The sequence below is a fragment of the Botryllus schlosseri genome, chromosome 11 (assembly GCF_051294905.1).
Source record: "Botryllus schlosseri isolate E-star chromosome 11, Bs_hap1, whole genome shotgun sequence".
NCBI lineage: Eukaryota > Metazoa > Chordata > Ascidiacea > Stolidobranchia > Styelidae > Botryllus > Botryllus schlosseri.
The window spans coordinates 27,537,630-27,564,217 of NC_137246.1; the positions used below are offsets into that span (position 1 = coordinate 27,537,630).

Below are 26,588 nucleotides of genomic sequence, written 5' to 3' on the forward strand. Positions count from 1 at the left end.
TTGTCTCGAAAATTATATTCTCACTAATGCGCTCAAAGAAGAAATATAATGAATAGTTCCGTTGGAAATAAAACAGGTAGACTTTTGATGTTTCCGCGTAAACGCGAAACAAATTACTCTATTCTCGTCAGTAGCTACTTGTCGAAAGCTTTGGAAATTGATCAACTAACGGACGGAGATCATAAAGTTAGCTTACCCGGAAGAATGCAAATCGTCCGATTAAAACTGTTGATCGTGGCGCATAAAGTTGGATGAGATTCCGCGCGAGGATAATCTCGAATCGTATGGTGAAAGTTTCAGTCCAGCGAAAGTCCACGATTAACAGTTATTTATCAGACGATTGTGCATTCTCCGGATAAGCTAACTTTATGATCTCCGTCAAATTCCAAAGTTAGTATTATTCAGGTTTATTTCCGGACACAGCGATTTACTATAATGTTGTTTTCAGGCTTCAAGCGGCGTACGTATTTGAGAGTGTAGTTAGTAGTCATATCCATCGCGGTATCGCGAGTTGACGTTCTTGAAAACTTCGAGCAATTACAAATAATAGGAATATAGCATTCGACATTACAAAAACGCGACTTGTTCATTGCAAAACTTACGCAAAAGGGAACCTGAGATTGAATTATATGAGAATGAAATCTTAGGGAAACATGAATTCACGGAGAAGGTAAGTACCGACAGTCGATACCGGCGCGACAACGCTACGTAGTTTCCCATATTTTTCGCCATCGCTCGGCAAAAATCATCACGGGTCGAGTACTTTCAATAAAAATTGTTTGAAATCTTCTTCGCATATCGACGCCAGATCGTCTGATATAGAACTCCCGTAATTTCCGAAATAAGTTTCTTTGATAGACTCCAAATCCACCTGAAAAATCGCAGTACGCATTGTCGAAACAAGTTCACAGCAAACGTTGATCGTATTTCTAGCGACAAATCATAGAATGCCTTGAATTATTCAATCTCGGTCGAATTTCAAAAAGTTTTAATGATTTTCTACCCGTGAAAGCAGACTTGGACAACTAGATGATTGTAATTGACTTGTTAGACTAATCGTAACCGGAAATTCAATTCTAATTTATTAATGCAATGTTTCTATGTCCTCATTTTAATTCGAATCTGTATCGTGCGAAACGAACCAAGTTTGCTGTACAGACATTTGCCATTTGCTATTTTCATGCTTATGAGAACGAACTTTGAATTGATATGGACTGAACTTAATGTTTGTTGTATTACGGTGTAATTCGGAATTTAATGTAATTTCCAAGTGTTTGCGAATTCGGTAATTCTAACTCTAATCTAATTTGGTAAAGATGAAAATTTTCTCGATGTCCAAATCTGCCGTATGGAGTATAAATCCTATACCTCGGCCCTCGAGAGAAATATCCTGGACACGGAAGACATGTCCCGGTCCTGCGCGATGTAACGCCGTAGCTTTTTACTGAAATAACTCGCCGGGTCTTGGGAACACGAAACTGTGAACGCAATTTAAAATAACCTTACCCCCCGAAAAACCAGAATAATATGCGAGCCTACCTAAAGAAATCATTGCGGCTTTCTTTTCTTCATCTTTGGGACTGCCTTGTATGAATTGTGCAAAGTCTTTGCCGGAAATTTTCTTGAAGGCGTCGAGGGTGGCTCGGATTTGTGGCAGGTTGCATTTTGTCATCACTTCGTTGAATTTTGCCTCTCCCATGCCCGATGTCTCGTCCTGAACAAAGGTTCGTGTCGTTGACATCAGAGCGTCAAAGAAGTAGGCGTTGGTACTTCAGTAGAAGTAGAATTAACTCCGAGAATTTCTACTCATTAATTGCAAGAAGTAACGTTTTCCAAGACATGTCAAAACTACTTGAAGAGAAAGTGCAAAATGAATGGTATAGGCTGTAGGCCCGGGTTGTTCAGAAAAAAAATTCAGATTTTTCGCGGCTGTTAACTAAATTTGTTAGGTTGGGTAAAGAGACGTAGCACACCAAATTTGAGTCAATTCCGGCTGGCAAAAGTGAAAGAAAAAATTCAAATTTTAATGTATACTCCACGGGATTGTCAAGTACACTGCAAAGTTGACTCGATTCAAACTGGTAGAAGCGAAGTTATTGCAGTTGAAGATCGTGGATTTGAAAAATAAAGTATTTACCGTGGATAATCCAAGAATTGTTTATTATTAATAAAAAACTCGAATAACTTCACTTCCACGAGCTGGAATTAATTCAAATTTGTTTTGCTTAGTTTTTGTAGATAGCTTAACAATTTTATGGGTTAGGCAGTAAAATTTGAAAAAATAAATAATTTTTTATAATAAATTCAAAATTTTCAGACATAGTAATTTAGCCAAATTTGGTGTGCAACGTTTAATTTAGTCAACGTAACAATTTTTCTAATAGCCATATAGGGCATAGGCGATTATAATTTCATGCGCTCAAGACCGGAGGTGATCAGGTCAGTACCGATGTACTTCAATTAGATTTAGCCCAGGCTACTACTTGACAAAATTTACTAAAGTAAACCGTATACAATATACATTTGCTAATATATATCGAAATATCAATTGAAATCTCTACTGTAGTTGCTGACGATTACCCCTGACGAGTGTCAGCTGAAAATGATGTCAATACCAATATATTAATCAATTACTCCATGAAACTAGAATTAATTGTTACAGACCATGACCAGTGACCACGCTTGGTTGACAGTTGACATATTGACCGATTTACGGTCGACTTTGACGTATAGGCTGTGCCCAGATGATATATTCTAGAAAACACACCTCGTATAACCGGGTCGCATTGCTGTTGGCGGTCGCAGGTGAAACCGTGGTGGTACCATCGCGGTCATTTTGGGACAAGGAAATAAGCAGTTGTTTCCAATAGCCGCTTTTTAACTTTTCTTTCACTGTTTCCGACACGGTAGATCCGTACAATCGGCGATACGCATCACGGATGGCTTTTACTTGCTGGAAAAATAGAATAATTGATATCCCTCAACCAAATATGCTGCATTCTAGCATTCTGCCAAAAAATTGCAAAGTTGAAGTGAAGGGAAGTATATAAGTACCGCTATTATAGGCAAAACCAGATGAATACTCCGAAAACTTGATAGAACTTCGTCACTGACCGCCAGTATGATTACCGATTTTATCCTCAGACACTCAGACCTAATTTACTGGAAAATCTCGCTAAGTTACCCTCGCAATACCTTGCTCGATCTCGTGCAAAAGATCTCCATCGCAACCTCTTGCATACCGCGATGTATGAGTGACTCGTGAAGCGTGATAGCGTCGATCTCGAATTTGGTTTTCATCCAGTCTAGAAACAGAACAAGTAAGATTTGTGTGCCGAAGGCTCTTGATGTATGGCTCACTCGCTAATAATTCTCCGTAAAAGGAATCGTTGGCGGCGTTCCGCAAATCCGATATCAAGTCTCGTTTTTGCTTTGCGGCGTAAATTTGTCGTAACTTTTGACGCTGGTCGTTGCTTCTACGCGTCAGCACGTTCAGGATGACTTGCTGTCCACCTCGGTCTGGAGATAACGGTGAAGGTTGTACCAGGGTTGTCATAACTCGATTTTTTGGTGACTCGAGTCATTTTCATATGGAAAATAACTCGACCTGAGTCAATTTGTGTATTGACTCGACTTGTACTCGAGTCATTGCGTATAACTAGACCACGTCATATCACTCGACAGATTCTAGAAGACCTGATTCAAATCTCGCGTATCAGGGCCGATACTTCAAGAATAGGCACATAAACCCTATTTTATCTGTTTGAATAAACGTGTTTAAAGTGGGGAAAATGAATATATTATGAATCCATGGCCTTCGATATCACCCAAGAATTTCACAGAAGCGAGTTGAACCTGACTTAGGGCGGAGATAATAAAGTTGGATTAGCAATAAAGTCGATTAGCGCGTTCGTCAGGATTTATCAACCCAGGATTAAGGAAACCGGTTGATCGCGGCGCACAAAGTTATAGTGTTAATCTCATGATTTAACAAACCGGAACAACTATAGATTACTAGTTACTAGTTATTTATAGAAACTGCGTACACTGCGTACCATTCATTCCTACGCCCAATTATTTCCGATAATGACCGTGCGCCATTGCAGAGCGATTTCCGTTTCTTAGCTGTACCGTACGAATTGGACACGACTTTCATTTCGCGATGATGTTAATTCTACCTATTACAGTGGCAGTATCGTCACCAGCAGGCTGAGGTTTCATTATGGAGATTGTGGGATCTCTACAGTTTCATTCAACAAATTGACAACTAACGGCCTATAGCGCGCCACTTGATTGAAAACTCGGGACACATCGACTAACCATCGTGCGTAACCTTCTCCAACTTTATGCGTCGCGATTAGCAGTATTTAAGCACACGATTAACATTCTTTTGGATCAACTAACTTTATTATCTCCGCCTAAAATGGGTCCCGATTAACGGTTTTTAATCACATGATTAGCATTCTCCCGGATCAGCTAACTTTATTATCTCCGCCCTAAGACTCGATACTGAACAGTGAACGCTATGACGTGAACTCGGACTAGGACTCGACCCTTTACACTCTGACTGGGCTCGGACTTGACTCGACGTTGAATTGAAAATGGCTCGACCTGACTCGAGTCAAAACTATGAAATTAAAATACTCCTCCACAGTTGTGTACCGTCACACGTGTTAGTTATGAACAGAAGCAGTGTGTCTTAACGTACATTATACATCAGGTGTCGAATTGTGCGATTAAACTCACCCCACGACTGCAAGGAATGCGCGATTTGTTCGGCATCCCTCTCGGCGTTGAAGTCGCGCGCTGACGACACAGTAGCAGTACTGGAAGACTGGACAACAGATTCAAAGCAGGTGCTATAACGAAAATGCAAATAGAATATACCGACCTGTCTTCGTTTCCTTGAGTTTCCTCGATTCTCGTGGCTCTTTTTCGGGCTCTGGCCCGAGACCCTATCCGCGATTTTGTTTAGAGGGCTGTTTTGCAGCCTTTCCGGGGAGAAAGCTCGCGGCGTAGGCCTGCTGACGATATTTCTGGCGGGGGGTCCGCGGATGATCATCCCTGCCACTCTTTTGCCGTTGTTATGTTGGTGACGCCTACGAGAATTATGTCCTTGATCTGTAAGAGAGAGAAAGGGTGATATTTCTTATTTTTATACAACCGAAATACATAACAAACAAACAATGACAATTATGACACAAAAAATACGCATATTACAAGTATTCGTTATGTAATACGAGATTTGGACAACTAAAACATTTTCAGCTATTCCAAATTCGATTAGAATTAGAATGATAGCTAAACATTTTTTTCTAATTAGAATAAAATTAGTGAACTCGCAAAAACTCAGAAATTGAATATCATTCAGTGATGGAAAGGAATACTACAGAAATCAAGTCAAGTTCGTATCAAATCCGAGTTCATTATCATAAGCATGATGTCTGTACAAGGGCTGTTCAAAAGAAAACTTATTCTTCAGATTTCACTGGCTACTTGATAAAATTGTTAGGCTGGTGAAAACAACGCTGCACACCAACTTTTGCTCAATTCCAACGAGTAAAAGCGATCTTCTTGCAGTAGAAAAAATAAATTTTCAACATTTTTCTGTCAACCCCGATAAAATTGTTAGGCTGTCAGTAGAGATGATGCATAACAGATTTGGCTCAATTCCAACCCCTAGAAGCGAAGTTACTGCAGTAGAAAAATTTCCAATTTCCTGATTTTATGAATACTATTTTATTCAAATCCAAATTTTTCTACTGCAATTGTCCTTCGGGTAGAATAAGTAGGCTCACGTTTAATAATTGAGATGATAACATCCTTGTATAGTAAATTGCAATTCTTCTCAACATCTGCGGCGAAGGAGATGTCGTAACGCTTTTTGTAGCTTTTTAAGATCTGTGCGAGATCAGCTTCACATCTCGTTAGGAGGCATCTGGATCAAATGAATATACATTTATGACGTTCATCATAGCAAATACTAAGCATCAGAGGTCAAAGTAGTCAGTATAGTTACACAAGTAGGCCTAGTAGATGTACAATGTACATAGTTTTATTAGCAAATTGTACTCGGCTGTGTACTCGGCTATATCCTCTCGAAATTGCAAGACGCATCTTGGCGAAAGTGCATAATGATTGATGACACCGCAAACACAGCATCTTCCGAAAATAATTTTTGCTATCATGATACAGGGGCTGTTTCAGCAGAATGATAAGATAATTTCAAGTCGTAAAAAGTAAATAGTTTTCAGTATAAGTGGAGGTAGTATGAAAACATAATCGCTTTAGTATGATCATGATCATTATTGCAAGTATAGGCAAAATTGACTTGAGCACTCCGAAATAGTAGAAGTACTTCTTTGTTCAACAAGTTCGCTACTAACCGGATCAGTGTCTTTTCCGCCCAAGAGGTATTGTTTTCTTTCAAATTGGCTGCGTTTTGTTTTTCAACCGCTCGCAGACTCCGATGCAGGCACTCCGCAAAAAAGGCCGGGCAATTCCGCAAGCATTTCACTGAATCGGAGATGGTAAAAAGAGTCAGCGTCAGGTAGAAGTAGGCGTAATCCCATAGATTTCTACTCGAATTACAAGTAAAAGTAGCTGTTTCCATGTAAGTAATAAAGTAAGTATTTTAGACCTTATTATATTGAAAACTGGTAAGTAGAAGTAAAAATAGTCTAAAGTCATAACCACCTGGGTGCTTAAGTAAAAATCCAAACTCACAAAAGTAACTTGCTTTGTCTGAAACTCAACTAGAATCGGAAGTAGTTTAAAACCACTCAAGTCAGAAGTAACAGTAGGCAAATAACCTACTTGAGTACTTTGAAAGAGTAAAACTACTTCTTCCCTGACCAATACGGCTGGCCTAAATGATTCGAGTATTAATACTGATGATTTGTGTCGAGTTTAATTATCAATTCGAATTACAGTTTCGATGCTATTTTCCACTGCGCAACTCTTGAAACCTCGAATCGCAACATACGAAACATATTTCAACTTCCCAGATCATTCATATTGTATTGCAGAGCTCTAATATCGAAATCTCAACTCTTACCAAATGAAGTCACAGTGTTCCAATACTCCATATTTGAGTCTGCATCATTCTCCATAGCCGCTTCTACAGAGGAGACGGCTTCGAGGCCCGATATTCGTTCGTATTCAAGGAACGCAGCCCGCATTTGCGCGTAGCCTTGCGACTTGAGCATGCGCCAAAACCGACCGTCTTTTTTCGAGACCTTCCACCGGTCCTCAGCGTCGGTCTGCAAAGTATGAAACTAATGAAACTATTGAACTTAATAAAGCTAATGAAACGATTGAATTTAATAACGTTAATAGAACTAATGAACCTGATGAAACTAATTAAGCTGCCGAAAGTTACTAAGGTAACGCAACTAATGAAAGTTAAGTTATAGCTGGCGAATGGACCCAAAATTTATCAAACGAAAGCGACTGTCACGATGATTACGAAAATATCAATTGTAAACTGGTCAGGGTGCAGGAACTCCCCCGTAATCTGCCTTCAAAGCCAGTTATCGGGATTAGGCTACTTCAAACAAGCGGGCCGTAACACAGCGACCTATTGAGAGCTTACAACTGGCAAATATTCTGCTTTTCCAAATTAGATCTGAATTATAGCCACACAGATTTAGTTCAAATTACACCTGAATTAGAATGACTGAATTCGCAAAATTAAAATAAATTAAATACCGAATTATACAGAAATACCACCAAAATTAAGTTCAGTTCATATCAAATCAGCGACCAAAATTGCTAGTGATGTCCCGTTTCGCAAACATGCAGTCACGTCTTCGCAGCTATCCTTAGGTTAGTTATCTACTTTATCTGTGATCCTTCACCTTCAACAGCTGTTCTGCGTCCTCAGTGGCTAAATCCTCATCCACGTCCAGCTTGGACGATCTCTCTCTCGATAACAAAGTGAGGAGAAAGTGCTGCAGGTCGCCTGACGTCATCGCTTTGATGTCGTCGGTTAATTTGGAGCCGTATTCTAAAAATTTTGTTTATTAATTATGTTTTTCTTATTTTAGTATTTTGATTGTTGGTTTTTCTTATTTATCAAAGCGAATTGGTAAATAGCGTGTAGATGACCCTAGGCACGCTGGTATGTCATATCCAGTGGTGGTGAGTAACGGAGTACTTCTACTTTTTCAGAGTTATCAAGTAGATTTTGCCTACTTCCACTTCTTATGTTTATGTTTTCAGACCACTTCTACTTCTACTCAACAGTTTTCCGTTTATGAGACAAAACTGGGCCAAAAATATTTACTTTTTGCTTAGAAAATCGCTACTTCTACTTACACTTGAGTAGAATTTCAAGACGTTACATCTACTTCTACCAGCGATGACAACTTCGACTGCTTATGCAAGAGTTTTTGACGAAAAACGATTGTTTTTTACACTTGGGCCATTGCAGAGTGGATAGTAGTTCTTGAATTCGTTTACATCTCTGCTGAGAGCAAAATAATTGTAATAACCGGGCGATGAATAGCCCCTGTATCGTAGTAACGGGGTACAGTTAGCATAGTCCGATCGAGGTCGACTCCAGAAATGCTGCCTAAATGTTTGAGGTTTATCTAGGGTCCTCCTCGCCATCTCAACCGTGTAAGCGGTGTCTTAGAAAAGCCTAGAAGTGGGCCGTTACGGAATAAAAATGAAGAAAATTGACCGGGTGTAAATGAACATAGTAGTCAAAAATACCATGGATAGCCTACCACAAACAACATTAACAACAACGACGACGACGACAACAACAACAGAGTGATCTACTTACTATTGGAATACTCTTTTTCGATCGTGTGCAGCGCCTGCCAAAGCAAAACGACCGGTTATAAGAGATAAAACGATGGGGGACATGCCAACTCACCAAATCGTGTCTTGTGCAAATCACTTCAATTAGGGTCGCTTCTCGTCCGCCCAACCGCGGTGCGTCCTGCGTAATACAATTCACAAATAGATTCGCATACATGCAAGACTTCCAGCGCTAAACAGCATGGTGGAAATCATCCTAGCTCACTGCGTAGTAGTCTGGAGACAGAGTTGAACTACTAGAAAATTTCAGCTTTTGGATATTAGATTAATATTATAGCTACACAGTTTTTCCCTAATTAGACTACAATTAGAATTATGGGGTTCGCAATAACTTGGAAATCAAATTCAATTCCGAATCAAAAATAAATACAACATCAATCAAGTTCAGTGCATATCAAATCATAGCTGATCCTCATAATAATGAGAATAGAAAATCTCTGTACTTGTACAGCAAACTTGGCTCGTTTCGCACAATACAGCTCGCCTGTAGCATTTTCATGAAAACCAGAAATTAGATTAGAATTAAAATTAGAGAAGAGAAATATTACAAAAATTAGATAAGAATTAGAGCAATGAAACATTTCACAAATTAGATTAGAATTATATTTGAATTATATTAGAATTAGATTACCGGCATTTCGCTGTAATTAAATTATTTAGACTTCTAGAATTATCCGACCGTTACATGTCAATTCATTTCATCGCTTGCCGTTTTAGTTATCGTCAGTGCGCATGTGCTGTGCATTAGGGGTAATAACTTTTTTGTTCAAATTTCACCGGCTACTCGATGAAACTGTTAGGTTGGCTAAAAATCGCTGCACACCAAATTTGGCTCAATTCCAACCTGTAGCAGCGAAGCGAAAAAAGTTATACAATGTTAAATTTCATACAAAAATTCCACTTTCGACCCCGTGAAATTGTTTAGTTGTCTGAAAACACGATTTGTAACAAATTTGGCTCAATTCCAACCAGCAGAAACGAAGTTATTGAACCAGAGAATTTAAGCTTTCGAAAATAAAGTATTTGCTGTGGAAATTTCTTTATTTATTATAGAACTATACCCACTGGAAATACCGTTATTTTGAATCCAAAATTTTGAACATTCAATAACTTTGCTTCTACTGAGTGTAATTGAGTCAAATTTGGTATGCATCATATTTGTAAAAAAACTAACAATTTCATGTGGCTGCTTCGCTGCTACATGTTGGTATTGAGCCAAATTTGGTGTGCAGTGTTTTTTAACCAACCTAACAATTTTATCGAATAGCCAGTAAAATTTGAAGAAAAAATTAATTTTGAACAATGCTACTGTGCAGTGTGCATGTTTCTTAATTACATGTTCTAGTTCGGCCAAGTTGTGTGTCTGATTCAAAGACTATCTTTGTTTTATTTTAGCGCCATCTTGTGATGTTCCGAAACGACGAAATTATTAATAAACTGAACTGAACTGAAGCTATCCATGTATTATTCATCAGCTATCTTTCAATAAACAATGACGCGAATCCAGCGTTACAATGTCAGTTATTTCCAGTTACAGAATTCCTAGAATCCCGGTACTGACCAAACCTATGATCAGCATCGCGATATTTGTTAGCGCGGCAATATAGCCCTTCATAAAAACCTTGCTGGGGATTTGGAATTAATCCGGCGCGAGCCAACCATTGCACGAACGAAGGCTGGTTCATAACTAGGGCTGTCGCATTCTTTTTCTATACTATCTTCTTCACTTTCATTCAGTGTGCATGCCTCCTCTTTTACATCGCCTAGGCCAAGGTGGGTGTCAGATTCCATAGACTACTCCTTGTCGCTTCGACATCTTCCTGTCTTTTCATTGTATCGCATTTTTGTGGTGTATTGAACTGATAAAATTGCTAATAAACCAATGATGATGAATGATGATGGATAGCATCAAGGGATATCCCTGGTAGCATCGAATACAATACCCGTTCTACATCACACTAAAGATTGGTTTTTGTTTCGACCTATATTTCATTGCACTTTGTGATTTCGACTTGATCAAAACTATACAGATATGGCATTTACAGCCTACCGCAGTGTAAAATACGATCTAAATTATAATTTTGGTAGATAAATCAACTCTTAGAAGGAAGGAGCGGATCAATTCAACCTCAGTCATATTTCACATCAAAAGATGAAGGAATGATTCCAACTCACATCAAGCGCGTCTCGCACAGTGATAGCATCGTACGTTTCTCGTCGCGATAAAAACGCGACCAGTATCGGATGGAAGGCCGGGTGATATTTGTCGCGCAGGAAATCCAAAAGGTGCTGCGCGTCGAACAGCCTTTCGAACTCGTCTCGGGTTCGCATCCGTTCGCGAAAACGTCGAGCTGCGAAGCACCGGCACAGAATCGAACTGTCCACGCAATCTGGAACAACATAGTAAATGATAGTGAATATATGATCGGGGAACGCATTGTAGCCTATTTTATCTAGTGAGACGGTCATAGTCAATAACCAGCTGCTATTTGTAGAAGTTAAAGTAACGCCGCATATTCCTACTCAATTTCAAGTGGAAATACCAATTTTCAAGAACCTTAGGGCGGAGATAATAAAGTTGGCTGACCCGGAATATTGCTAATCGTGTGATTAAATACTGCTAATCGCGACACATAAAGTTGGAAAAGGTTACGCGCGATGGTTAGTCGAGGTGCCCCGAGTTTTCAATCAAGTGCATGGTGTTATCTGTTGCATCATAATGTGAAAACGCGTTATAGGCTGTCAGTTGTCAATTTGTTGAACGAAACAGCAGCCTGCTGATAACGGTACAGCTAAGAAACAGATTATAGAATTTTGATATCACTCTGCAATGGCGGGTACATAATTCATTGATTGTTTAGTGAAGCCACTACCCATGAGACAATCGGCACGGTCAATATCGGAAATATTGGTGCGTAGGAATGATATATACGCACTACGCAGTGATCGCAGTTTTATAGATAACTAGTTATCTATAGTTTGTTCCGGTTTGTTAAATCATGAGATTAACACTAACTTTGTGCGCTGCGATCAACCGGTTTCCTTAATTCTGGGTTGATAAATCCTGACAAACGCGATAATCGACTTTATTGCTAATCGAACTTTATTATCTCCGCTCTGAAAGTAGGTTTACCATATTTTGGAAGTATGAAAAGAGGACACTTTTTCAAATTCTCAGACTCGCGATACTGGAGGGAAATCCTGAAAAATGGTAAATGTTTTGCACTTCGTGGACGGTTGACTAAAAAAAGGTCCACTTTCCGGCTCAGCTCCCGAAATAGCCGCCGGAGCGTTATTTCAGTACTGATTTACTGTATGTCAGTCGAATTTTGTCCTGCATGTATTCAATCAAAATTCTCAAAAAAGATGACAAAATCTCGAAAAAGAGGACATTTGGGCGTCCTCCGAGGACACTTTCAAAAAAGTCAAAAAAGAGGACAAATCCTCCTAAATGAGAACGTATGGTAACCCTACCTAGAGGCTTGAAAGTTACTCAAGTAATTGGGCCAAAAATCTAGAAGTGGCATAGCCTAGCCAGCAGCCAAAACCTACACGAGTAATCCGAAAAAGTAGAATTACTGAATGACCACTTCTGGTTTTACACTCAAACTTCAAGTATAGCTTCATTGTCGAAATGTGTGCCTTTGGGTAAAATGGCTAATATTTTACTTAGCCCATCAATGACTGTAACAGAGTTGGATAACTTGAAAACCCGAATTGTCAGATTTTACAAATTATATTTGAATTTGAATTTTACAGCTACATCGTTTTTTTCTTCAAATTAGACGATAATTAGAATGGCTGGATTCGCAAAAAGCAGGAAATTGAACCTAAATTCTTAACTGGAAGGAAGCACAACGAAAATCAAATTCAGTTCGTGTGAAACCAGAGTTCGTTCTCATGAGCACGACAATGGCTAATGTCTGTGCACTAAGCTTGGCTCGTTTCGCACTACATAAGTTCTCCTGTAGCATTTTCATGGAAACAGGAATTAAATTAGGATTAGAATTAGAACATACAAACCTGTCCAAAATAAAACTGGAACTTGATTACCGACATTTCACTCAACTTACAATAATTATAGACACCAAGAATTATCTAGTCGAAGCAAGGTCTTTGATACTAAACTATGGCCGCCGGCAATTTTCAGATCTAACAAAACCGCACCTGCGTCTCCGTGGCAACGGTAAAGAAGTTTTGCGTCTCTAACTGGATCGAATTCTTCCCGCTCCATTTCGGTTGGCGATTTTTCCACTCTGTGTTTCGTCTCATCGCCAGTAATCATCCCCGGCGATGTCACACTCCTTGACCCGTCCTGTCGGGATGGTATCTTGGGGAGTTTGGTGGGGCGAGGCGGTGATTCTGCGTCGTGTCTTATTTTGGCGCGGTAGTCCTGAATAGAGCAGAGTGTAAATGGTCAAAGTAATCATAGTCTGCGCTTAAGTAGAAGTAGAAGTACCGCCTAAAATTTAAGCTAAAGTAGAAAATGAAGTAGCGATTTACAAGTAAGTAAAAAGTAAATATTCTATGCCTAGTTTTACTCTATAAACTGAAAACTGTCAAGTACAAGTAGTCAAAAATAATAAGTACTGGAGACTTCCAAGTAGGCTAAATCTACTTGAAGTACTTCGAAAAGTAGAAGTACTTCGTTAATGACCACCTCTGGAGACAGACTTTGACAGCGATATAATTCTAGCTTTATAATTAGACAAATTAGAGGGAAATTCCAGTAAGCTAATTCTAATCAAATTTGCGAAATGTTTCTACACTCTCATATTAATCAATCTATTTTTTTGGTTTTCTTGAAAATGCTACAAGAGAACTGTATTGTGTGAAACGAGCCGAGATTGGTGTACATACATTTATATTTTATGTATTTCTTCCTATAACCGAATTCAGTAGAATTTGGAAAATAACCGTGTAGATAGCATTGTTATTCTGATCTAATTCGGAAAAGATAAAAATTTGTCAAGGTATCCAACTGCGTAATCTAGGGATACATAGTGTATACTCACGGTGACTGTAGGTAGTTTGACCCTTTGCGAGTAGCGAGGAGGCGACGAGTTCCTCGACCGTTGCTTTTGGGCGGGAACCAGGTCGAAGTCCTTCGTGGTCGACCTCATGTTGTGCAATACGTATTCGTGGAATGTGAAATCGTTCTCCTGGTAGTAGGAAAGAGACACAATAATCACAAACGCTATCTCTATGTACTTCAACAGTGCAAAATTTGATTGAAAAGCAATACAAGAATCCGTGTTACAATTATCTAAAACTGTATACTAACCCACTCCTTGACGTTATACAGAGGCTTGATGGAGTTTAGTCTCTTGGCAAGAAGAATGTTCTCGTCCTGAATTCGAGTCGCTATGTACGATCTGTGGTGTCGATTGAGGCTGGAACGAATATTCGAGTCACAAACTTTTTCACTGAACTACATTCAAAAAACTATTATTGCGTGGAACGGGAAGAAAATCGCTGCTGGATACATAATATTCGATAATAATCGCCGATCAGTCTTACATGGGCAAGCCTATAGCCTATGCGCTAACTGGGAACTTTCCAACCTTTTTGGATTGTGCGCAGTAATAGCAATTATGAAATTATGCGCTCGTCAAGCTCCGTCTTACAAGACTATAGCAACGTAGATAGGTGTTTTGTAACGATTTCTATCTCTATTCAATCGAAGTAATCAAGTAATGCCTCGTGAAATACTGCGTCACGCAAAATACGGGTTACGATCTATGAAGTTATTCGGCCGCTCCGAGTGTGTGTGTAAGTATAGGCCTATACTGTTAACATATAGCAATGCCGCGGTCATTTGTAGTTTTCCTGGAAGAAGAAATTCCCGTGCTATTGATTTCTATGCGTCCGACACATAAATCTTCACAGCGGTGACCAGACACCAACCTTACGTTATAGTATGGGTGGCGCTTTAAAATTACGCTTCGGCTGATCTATGGTACCTTGTTTACCGGGTTCGCATTCCACACAGGTCGTGTGTTCTTTTATTTTGAAAAATGAACTAACATATATTCAGAAAGGAACCGCCGATAACATCCGCTTATTTGGCATTATCATGTTCGTTATTGGTATTTCATTTTCGTCTCCGCGAACACTAGAGAATAGCGAACGACCCCTTGGAGGCTGGGGGTTCATGATAATCACGCAGGACTGACAGTATCGACCCACCTTTTTGGTTTATATGTTTCGTTCCAATTATCCAGCCTTCCGGGCTCTTTCATAATACGCGATATTCTGGTAACGAGAACTTTGTTGGCATGGTCGATCGTCGTCTGCGATTCTTCCTCAAGCTGCCGACAGAATAGCGTACAATCAAAACGCAGAAGCAATACAATTACGGGCAATGATTCTAGTCGAGAGATGACTTATTTGTTTAGTAATGAAATTATACGCTCCTTGCCAAGTTAATTTTTCAACCAAAATTATAGTTTCGCTAGTATTTTAGACAGTGGAAGCCTTGAGACCTTGATTCGTCGTGTCGCAGTATACGAAACATGAAGTGTAGGTATAGTACAAAGCTATACGCACGCATGTTAGTGACTTTTGGCGCATAATTAGAATTTGTACAATGTACATTGTAAATTGTACAAATGTACATCTCTTCCGAGAAAACGTAATCAGCCAACGCGCCTTACAATTGGAACACGTCTCTATCGCCACAAACAATGAACAAGCATCAGCAAATATTGGAATACACGCGAAGACTATAGGCTACTACGTTCGGAAACATGAATTCGGTAAGATATTGATTTTTAGCAGCTGGCTTACCACACTCCACCAATTCCAATATATTATGTCTACGTATAGGCTATAATAATAATAGTAATCAGCGGTTGTAGTATTTTTGGTGGCTCAAGACGCACAATGTACAGTGCGATACACAATGCGACGTAATGAACAGATAGGAAGATGTCCAAACGACCAAGTACTTTCTATCAATCCAGCATCCACCTTAGCCTATAATGCCCCATGTTATGTAGCAGTATTCGTTCTTGATGTTGCTATGTTTTACACGATTTGTGCTTTCGATCACTTTTTCATTTGTCCTTCAGTTATTTAAATGGACTTCCTTGCAAAGACGCTCACTTAACGTCCGTATATATAAATCATAGTAATCTATAATATGTAGCAGACCTATACCTGCGGTCATAACATCTAGGCTCCGTCGTTATGAAGACGACAAAAGCGTACGTGTTCTAGCTATGTAAATTTTATTGCATACATGTTAGATCTTTCTGAAGCAAAGTATGTAAGAAATCTGCTACAAAACACGCGTATACAGTCCACTACAATCTGAAAAATATAGCTTTATAAACTGATCATCATCTCTATACTTTTTTCAAATTAGCCTCTGTTGACGGCGTCCCTGTTTCCGTCCGCAGCCTACGTTTAGTGGCCGGGTTGTCAATTGCTTGCTGTTTTGAGAAGCGCCCACAAAGCTTTGAAGCGATTGTTGGAGATGGGCGGAGTTGCATCTACAATTACTATTGTCAGATATTCACTAACGATGAAATAAGCAGAACTTATCTTGAAAGTATGGTGTGATTGACTACATTGAATGTTTTACTGTATACACAGTCAGAGACTGGGTGACGTCACTATTGTTGTGCAAACGATTTGAATCTTAGACCGACTATGTTTGGGAGTAGACAGAGACACGTTATATAGAATGCAGATGCAGACTATTCATTAGACTAATTTGAGCGAAATGCTGGTAATCAAATTCTACTTTCTACTATTTTATTCAAATCCAAATTTTTCGACGGCAATACCTCCGCTTCCAATGGTTGGAATTGAACCAAATTTGGCGAGCATCGTTTCTATAGACAGCCTAACACTTTCATGGGATGAACAGAAATTTTTTAATATTTATTTTTATATAATAAATAGAAATTTTCTTCTCCTGTAGCAAAGCGGTTACTGGCTGGAATTGAACCAAATTTTGTGTGAAGGCTTAAATTAGGTATCCTAACAATTTTATCAAGTAGCCAGTACGATTTGAGAAAAAAAGTCATTTTAGAAGAGCCCTAATAGTGTGTATATAGCTACCATACTGATATTTCGCGGAATGCGGAATCAACAACTTTGGACTGGCATTTAATAGTAATATTAAACCCAATTTGTTTACTTGTTCCTAATTTTGAGATAAAACAAGATATCTTTTTAAGTTTGACAAATACCACGTATAACTCATAACGCGAGAAAGATGGATATAAATAGTTTCTAATAGCAACTAGAAAGAACGGCTTCCAGTAGCGACATATTAATACATCAAGACACTACGCGGTCCTCAACCAAAGCTTTGAGATAAGATGACAGTTTAATTTCGTAACAATGCCCATCACGGATGAGGCGTGAAGCGTATCATTCATCTTAAAATCACAATCTCAAGTACAAAATCTACACATTGTACGCGACACTCTTGTCAGAGTTTAGAAAGCACTTGTCCGGAATAGATTAGACTCGAACGAAGCTCCGGTTTATAATCCGTCAAGACACTCAAATCATGACAATACGCCTAATACTAGCATCCATATATGTTATTGCTCTGGTCTATCTACATGAGGGAAAACCAATTTACATTATCCTAGGGTTATCATACGTCCTCTTTTAGGAGGATTTGTCCTCCTTTCTAGCTTAAAATGCCCAAAAAGATCACGAAAGATGTTAAATTTTGGTCTAAAAGACGACGGGCTATTCGCGGGACTTTTGTTTTAGTCAACACCAAAGAAGTATCGATAAAATTCGGTAATATCTTTTGAATATCGAGCTATAGGATTCTATTGGATTCGGCAAAGCGATTTCGATTGATATAGCTACCCTATCAAGTTTAATATAACCATTCAGATGCAAAACCATGATACCTGTAATCATACGCATGAAATTATGCGTGCACTACACGCATTTTTTTATTACACCAGCATCTGAAGCATTACTGATATTTATTTGAATTATACAATTGAATAATATGCTCATATTGAAATTAACCCGAATATCTTGGGTTGGAATAACCGTCGATTATGGGAAAACAATAATGATTCTATTCGGGCCCGGATTCTATCGTAATTTGCACCGTCTCTATAAGTTTTTTTTCATCTCTAGCCGAAACATCAAACGGAGCCGATCATTCAGATTTTGAGCCTTCATGTCGGAGACTAATGTATATCTGTTTCATTGTAATCTAAATCAGACGTTAAGCTATTATCACGGCGTGTTGGAAACCTAACTACAAAAAGGTCAAAAGTTTAACGCCGTCCACAATTACCTGTATTAATCGCCCGTAATCATTACAAAACAGATGTCTGATTTCTATAGTTTGTTTTGTTCACCCTACGTATTGTGTATAAATGACGTCGGACCGAATTCGCGGTAAATACTCTAACTACTTGAAATCACGAACATTGAGGGTGGGTTTCAAATAGTCAACTTAATCCCGTCGTCGGGCTTAAGCTACACCCCTCAGGCTGAAGTCGGTTTCAAAACTGTGACTTGAGGGGATTTCCCCTCCAGCGTGCGCTTAGTCAAGACAGATATCCAAGCCAGCTAGGGGGTAGGCTGAAGTCACCAGTGCTGGTAACTGTTGTGCTGGTTGTTGAAGGATACTGACCGTTTTTCTGATGTATAGCTTGGCAAATCAGATTAGATCATTGTATATTGCTTTCAGGCAGTTTGGAACAATGTTTTTATCACAAACGTGACAAGTTGATGTCATACCGTTATATAGTGGGATTTACAGGGGAATGCTGCAGGGGTGTTCGTATACTGAACGGATTTCAGGTCAAATGGATAGCCAGAGCCCTGAGGCACACAGGACACATCAGCACTTCTTCCATACCCGCACCATATAGTATCAAGCAATGTTCCCCATGACCACTATAACCCGCGATTGCTGGCCCCAATCGATTCAGTTACGAATATGATATGACTGAGGTTACGAGAGATGGGATGTGATATTTCAGGCAAGGCGTAAAGATGTGCCCTACCGTTGGACTATTTATATTGTGAATAATAATATATATTAATATCGTTGGGTTATATTTTTCATCTGAACAAGTCACAAACAATGTACAATGCAATAAGACACAATGCTATGAACAGATAGGAGGATGTCGAACGACACGCATCAGTAGCGATCCTCTACTCTAACATCCACCTCGGCCTAGAGTACCCGATGTCACAGTTCTTTTCGATGTTGATCTTTTTGAAGCCGCGACCTTTTTGTTGCCGTAAGAACGGATAAACCTCTGACAGGAATCGAACCGGGTCCGTCAGATTGGTGGACGCTTATCGTTACCACTACGCTATCTCCCCTGCCTATGTGGGTAAACAATAGTCAGCGATGCGAATCCGTTAAGGTAATGATGCTGATGAGTGGTCACGGGGAACATCGGTTAATATGGCACATGTATCGAAGAAGCACCGAGATTAGGTTGTGACGTCTTGTCTGCATCTTGCTGTCACCTTGTCATTGCAGTTTTCTGACTCTTCAGAATTTCTTGGTTACCTCTTAAGCATGTCGGTGTTTTGACAGTTTGCCTTTGCTGGGGTCATAGCCAAAAAGTGAACGCATGATGCGTCATTAGAAAAATGAAAATATGTATCATACGTATTTGGTACAGTATGGCCTAATCAACGTTGCACGCAATTTTGCCAGATTGCATGGTTTTTATCTTGATTTCCATTTTCGTCCCACCCATATGAGCATTGTCGTAAATATGTTCAACCGCTGTTACTTTCAGCAATAGTGCTGACTATATGGAACTTTCATCAATATGTATATTTTTGACTTTATTATATATTGCTGATGACGTAGGTATTGTTTTTACCAGCATTGTGCTCATACTCAATTTGGTCTAGTTGACTCTTTGGCTATCACCACTCAAAATTTATTATCCTGAACAAGTAATGGCTGGCACTGCACGCGCTCCGAATTTCAGCACAGCTGAAAAAAATGGATTTATCGACTTGATTGGAAAATACCCCGTTTTGATTACCAGCAAAACTAGTGGACAGAGCGATAAGGATTTTAGAAAGAATAAAGAAGCGGCCTGGCGCAAACTTGTCAGTGAATTCAATTCATCAGGAATTGCACAAGTGGAGAGAAATGAGGACAAGTTGAAAAAACTCTGGAAAAATTTGAAGAGCGATTGTAAAAAGCATGAGGCGCAACGAGTACGGGAGCAAAGAAAAACTGGTGGTGGAATACCTGACCTTCAACCAACTGCATAAGACATGATCTATGCCAAGATCAAAAGTTTGATACCAAGTCAAATAAGTAGCATCCCCAGTCAATTTGATGATGATTCAATATCAGTACAAGTGCAACAAGAGTCATATGCAGGCTGCGAAACACAAATGGAGGCGCCATCTTTCAGCACCACAGAAAATGTAGCAGGCATAGAACTGCCATGCTCTGAAATAGGTTCTTCTGAAACTTCTATGGTCGAACTTTTTTCCGTTCCGACACTGAACCATCCTAGTACACCTGATCTGTCAACGTCTGGGGTTGCAGTTGGAACTTCAACTTCTACTTCTACTTGCTCCGTCATGAACAATCCACTACCAAATCAAGCTCGCTCTAAGCCTAAGGCCACCTATGAAGAAATGAGGTTGGATGTACTAAACGCTAAATTGGAGGAGAGCAAGGCTAAAAAAAGACTCCTGGAAAAGGATTTGGAAATGAGAGTTACGGAGACGAGAATGAGACAAATTGAGCATGATCTCAAAGTGAATCATTATAAAAAAAAGTCCGAGATGCTGGACAAAAAGTATCAGTGAATTTTTGCTCACTGAATCCAGTGTCTGAACCAATTTTCTGTATACTTCGTTCAATTTCGTTGACACGCCATTCTTTTCTTGCCGAGGTTTTCCACACCGCTCATGCTATCCTGTATTGCAATTTATAAAATTGCTTCCACCGTTTTTCTACACCGCTTAGGCGCTTATGCTATCCTGCTATACTGTTTTATGCTATCCTGCTATACTGTGTTAAACTTACTATCAGCCGCTATGCGAATTTTCATTTTTACATGACACACGTAATAAAGTTCATGTTTGTTTCTTTGTAATTGAAATGGAATGTGTAGAAAAAGAATATTCATGGATTAGTTTGAAAAGTATCTCAAAATTATGCTTTGTCGCTCGGATTGTCCAGAAGGAGTCGATGCGACATGAGGGTGGTCTGAAGCATCTGGTTCGAATACGTCATCAACTTCCGTTTCATCAGTCATCTGTCGTGTCCGAATTGCCAGATTATGAAGGCAGGTTATGGCCACGACGATATTCGTGGAATTGCTGAGCTTGGTCCTCATCGGTATAGCTAAGGCGAAAAATCTTTTTTTCAGCATGCCAAAGCACTGCTCTATGCGAGAGCGGGTTACAATATGAGCGTGATTATACTTTTTTTCGGCCGATGTTCTTGGTGATAATAGTGGTGTAAGTAAGTAGCTCCTCAGTGGATATCCATTATCCCCAAGCAAATATCCATCGATTTGATTATCTTCGAATCGATCACGGATCACCGAATTGTCAAAGATTCTTGAATCGTGACAAGATCCATACCAACGTGTGACAATGTTTGTTACGACTCGCTGTGCATCACATATCATTTGAACGTTCAATGAAAAATAACCTTTTCTGTTCCGGAACACCTCTGCATTATCACCGCCAGGGGATATTATGGGTAGATGAGTACAATCAATTGCTCCAACAACGTTTGGGAAGCCTGCAATGTCATAAAATTCATGCTTTACTTTGGCGAGGTCAGTAGGAAAATTCAAAAACAGGAGCTTCTTGCGGCATATGGCACGGGTAATTTTGTGAATGCTTCTGTGAGCAGTTACTTTGCTTATGCCAGCTAGGTCACCATCAGTCTGTTGAAAATGGCCATCCGCGAAAAACCGTAAGGCGCAAGTTAGTTGTAGTATTGGCGGAAGAGCATGATCTCTGCAGGTCAATTCTTCATCATCTTTCAACAGCCCAAAAAGATAGTGAGTTGCGTCTTTTGAAAACCGGAATCGCAGTACTCGTTGTTCGAATACCTTTCGAAGGGGTTCTGAACATCTGCGAGATACTTTCTTGGCAGTCTGTACTGTTCATCATCATCGTCAGTAAATTCCAACAACTCCAGCAATTCCATAATCCTCCACTGATCTCCTTTCATTCATCCACGAGCAACTCAAAACAATAACAATCTGGCCTCGGTTCCGTGATGAACTCGCTACAGCGACGAAGTAGACAGTAATTACTCGCAACTAACGGACTTGGCCGAGCGCGGCGCCAAATTGACATTTGAAACCGAATTAAGACCGCCGTCGCCTGGCGTCTTGGCCAAGTCATTCACTGGCCTTAAGCCAGGTCTAAATTAAGACAACTTTTTGAAACCCACCCTGAGTTGGTTTGGCGATTACCGCGATTCGTGCGATGCGTTACTATTGTAGACAAACTTTGCATTTCACTCCACGAGTGCTATTTCTGACCATTCAAAACTTTTGAAGTAGTTCAAAAGCCTATTAACGCAACAATTTTATCACTATACCATTTCAAAACTTTCACCAAACTCCTCCAGATATGAGATCACAATCACGTTGTGAAAACGACATTGTGATATACATTTTTCGACGTGATCGGTTTCATAAAAACGACCGTCTCGAATGGAGATGATGTAATCAGATCAAATGTCTATAAAGAACCCGACATATATCTTTCTCTCCATCAATCAACCGGCAAAATAGCTTTCCCATATTCGAGTATATACAACAGAAGGTCGAAAGGCCAGATATAGGTAGGACCTAGCCAGAAAGTGCCTCTATTGCCGGTTTCATGGCATAAATCAACATGGTTTTAGTTCAAATATTAGTGTGCGCCGAACAGTACACATAACGCACGTGCGAAAACAACAGTATCCGCTTAATGATGTCGGTGAATATACAATACACGAGTGAATTAATTTAGGTTGACGTTGCGTTTGGAATCTGCGTTTGGGTAAAATACGCGGGATTTATCATTTCAGATGTTACGCTAGGCCTCCCATAAGTCCTAATTTAGGAGAATTTGACCTCTTTTCGCGAGAAAAACGAAAAAACTTCCGAGGACGCTAGAAACTGCCCAAATGTCCTCTTTTCCACGTTTCGAGTTATAGTTGCTTATGACCAAAAGACTTTTATAGGCGAGACGTTGTTTTTGTTTCAAAAAATATATACTGTAGCCACCTCAAACTTAACAATTCTTCTTTCGTTTTACCTGAGACAATAAATATGTCCCCTTTGTGGGTGCTGAAAATATGGTAGGCTTATCACACGCATATCTGGCTGGAATATACTGGAACATCACCAACTGTAGTTCAGCAATAATCACTTGGTCAAAAATCGATATTGTTGTATAATCCCAGAATTGCATGCTCGGCAATACACGAAGACTTTACCTGCATCTTTTTGAGCTTTGCTCGGAGATGTGAATGTTCATTTGGATTCTTGTTGTCAACGTCTGCCTTCATCGACGCTATCTGTAAGCATATAGAATTAGAAACAACATTCCATATGCTACGAATTCTCGAAGTTCGTACCTCTCAAGAGCACGATTCTGCTCTAAATCTAACCGATACACTTCAAACTATTACGAAAACTTAATGTATATTCCTACAATATCAGATGATGGCTATATGTATGGTGTCTTGTACCGTAACTCATCAGTCGCAGGCAGCTATACAATGTACAACGTACATATATATGAGATGCGATGAAAGCAGAGAATGTTATTGTAGTGTAAGTTTTCATCGACACTGTGTAATGGAAATCGATTGAGATTTACATCGGCTGCACCGCAGCAAAGTTCGAAAGTTGAAAGGTACCGATATTATTACAATAGCAACAAAGGGGATCCTTAAAACGTGTTGAATAGCAGGCCGTATGCAACTGCACGATAACCAATTTGTGATATTTAGTGGGCCGCGCGCGTATCAAAATTACTAATCCATCATTGCGTGTGTACTCTTTTCGTGGCGTGCGAGCTGTATACAGGTATATGTATATCAAATTCTATTTTTTTTTTTATACAACGAGGATCAGATCAGCCAGATTCAATATATTCCATTTAGAATGCTAAATCCAAAATTTTTAGACCATAATAAATGATAGCGGTTTCCGCTGGTTTCGTTGATTTATCAAGATGCTATCGTTTGGTTTCATTACGGCAGTAACGTGCAGACAAAGGTACATAACCACAATATACAATCGGATATTATATTCGTATTGAAATAAACCCGGTTATTTCTGCTGACTCTCGTCAGCAAGAAGGAGTTCGTGTATAATCTAAAATAGTGCACTGAGCTTTAGCCATCTGTTCTTGATTATTCGAATTTTCATGCATACGACGTCATATTTGGTGATACGATTGTTGCATTGCTGATATACAATTCCAATTCTCTACAAGTTGCTGACGATTACTCCAGACGAGTGTCAACCGAAAATATACGGGTTTATTTCAATATCTTATTCAATTGCCACATATAGTGATTCTCCATTGTACAATTTTTTATCCACAAAGGCGGTCCTTTGTTCACACGGAATGCACAAAACAGAATGCCAGAACACGTAGATATTTTTGTTAACATTTACTCGCTTTTTGGAATCGAATACAATCCACCGTTCTATTCAAATAAGTTTGCTTGTAAGATATGTCTTTTGCGTTACGATCAGACACAGTCGCGAATTGTAACATCGCCACCCGCAATTATTATGGATCCCTTTGTGACAATACATTTCAGTTCACATACGTCTCATACCGACAATCGACATCCACAGCACACGAACACAATGAACGCAAAGTTTTGAAACAGACAATCCGAAGTTGCCATGGGTACTGGGAGAGAACGTAGTAATATTAGGCCGACCCCGAGACGGCGACGATTATCTGTCAGTTTACTCCGAGCGCAAACACTACAACGACACAATTAGATAGCTGTATTATATTTCGGGATAATTAAAAATGACAGTGCCTTCGATACGTCGATCGCTAACTTTCGAAAAGATAAATGCTACACTGATTCGAGTCATTTATTCACCTTCGATAGCCTATACTGGTGAAACCATTCAACCAGGAATTTGATCGAATCGTCTCCTATTCTCGTAATGGAGTAACGAATCAGGTTAGATGTCACGCATGAACATTGCACATCTATATGGAATTATTCATCATGCAAAACGATAGATTGGGTGATTTAAATGATATATACTAGTCAGCCTTCAATATTACCGGGCCTCGATCTGACATATCAACCTCGGCTATCGACACATGCGTAATTCATTTTCATCACCAGTCGTTTTATGATACCATATTTCTTTCTATTCAGTATGCATGCTCCTAATTACATTTTATAAGCCAATCTGGGTGTCTGATTTCAAAGACTACTACAAGTCGTTTCGACTCCTATCTTTTTGTTGAAATGATGAAATTATTAATTACCTGATACTGAAATATAGGTGATTGCGTCCTCTTCCAGTTATGAAAGTCGGGGATATCTAAAGCTATGGTAGTATAGTTCTAGTAGTCCCCGATGAAAGTATTACGTTTGAGTTTACATTCGCGGCGATCAATTTAAGAAAACAGTGCGAAATATGTCACCAATTTGCATCGATATCGGTTACGATTGACAGACTTACTTTCGTTCTGTGGCTTTTCAGTTGTTTTTCATTCCATTTCTTTTGCAACAGCTTGCTGGAGACAGGGAATTGTCCCACGGACATGCTGGCGGCCATACGTGAGCTCAGCGTTGAAAACTGGAGTAATCTAAGCGAGCTTCATATGAGAAACACAAATATCAGCCTGACATATCATACTACGTGCTGCACCTTCATATCTCTTTATTGTATCGCAACCTTGTGGTGTTCTGAAAGGATAGAAATAGCAAGAATAAACTGAAACAGCCAACCATCAAGACATATTCTTCGATCGAATGAGTCCTTATAACTCGCCGACCCGAGTATTTATGCATTTCACACAGGAAGAGATGAGTACGTTGTATTCAGTACTCAATCTGGTGACGCGCGAACGATAAGACCTCCTACTCCGTCTAAGCTACTATTATCCCCAAGATCGCGGACTGTCGTCAAGCGAGGTAAGTGGTTGCCATTTACGCGCTCAAGAGCCTCTTGAAACCAAGAACTTTCAGTCGTTATTTACACTCTACCACCATCTCGCGTCCATTACGGATAGTCAGTAGTCACCAGATACACAGACAAATTTCAAACCGTGTTTGCTATATATTGATCTTTACGTCCTGTTGGAATCAATGATAGAATTGATGATGATGATTAATGACAGACACACAATTGTACAATGCGATGTAACGAGAAACGACAGAGTACGGTCTGTAATTCTGATCCGCCGCGGATTAGATCAAGTATGCCAGACCACAGCTGTAGAACAGCATTTAGACGGCTATCGTACACTCGTAGATGATATCCATATTCAAGTAGAAACACAAGCAGCTTCTACTAAATGAATACTAATAGTCAGCGCTCGAGATTACCGGACCACGACCTAACATCGACCTCGCCCTCCGCCACATACCACCTCGTTTCGTCGTTTGCGCTGATATTCTCTGCATTACTTTTCATTCAGTGTGCATGCCTCTTCTTTACTTCGCCTAGGCTAAGGTGGGTGTCTGATCTTAAAGGCTACTCCAAGTTGTTTCGACACCTTCCTATCTTTTCATTGTATCGCAGTCTTGTGATGTTTTG

At 39.6% G+C, this 26,588-nt stretch overlaps 2 protein-coding genes across 7 annotated transcripts in view; one reads left to right on the forward strand and one right to left on the reverse strand.

The window, feature by feature from the left end:
- LOC145449714 (annexin A6-like) lies at window positions 1-26,402 on the reverse strand. Of its 6 annotated transcripts, XM_080328130.1 has the most exons (22): window positions 25,698-26,402; window positions 25,509-25,635; window positions 23,273-23,353; window positions 15,019-15,140; window positions 14,114-14,222; window positions 13,845-13,991; window positions 12,997-13,222; window positions 11,005-11,219; window positions 8,885-8,950; window positions 8,792-8,825; window positions 7,860-8,008; window positions 7,058-7,262; window positions 6,387-6,516; window positions 5,799-5,938; window positions 4,892-5,121; window positions 4,747-4,834; window positions 3,361-3,519; window positions 3,196-3,305; window positions 2,768-2,953; window positions 1,540-1,714; window positions 1,369-1,478; window positions 1-871 (listed from the first exon to the last, which is right to left on the reverse strand). In XM_080328130.1, the coding sequence occupies exons 2-22, from the start codon at window positions 25,602-25,604 to the stop codon at window positions 749-751; spliced, it is 2,901 nt and encodes a 966-aa protein (XP_080184256.1). In that variant the 5' UTR covers window positions 25,605-25,635; window positions 25,698-26,402; the 3' UTR covers window positions 1-748. The 6 variants fall into 6 exon arrangements, with proteins under 6 accessions (XP_080184256.1, XP_080184255.1, XP_080184258.1 ...); XM_080328129.1 differs by having other exon boundaries at window positions 25,509-26,402; XM_080328132.1 differs by lacking the exons at window positions 25,509-25,635; window positions 25,698-26,402 and adding an exon at window positions 23,414-25,450.
- LOC145449716 (uncharacterized) overlaps window positions 1,230-26,588 on the forward strand; it is a 335,502-nt gene continuing 310,143 nt past the window's right edge. The window contains exon 1 of the mRNA XM_080328135.1: window positions 1,230-1,240. The gene's annotated coding sequence lies outside the window, so the exon portion shown is untranslated. The remainder of the gene's footprint in view (window positions 1,241-26,588) is intronic.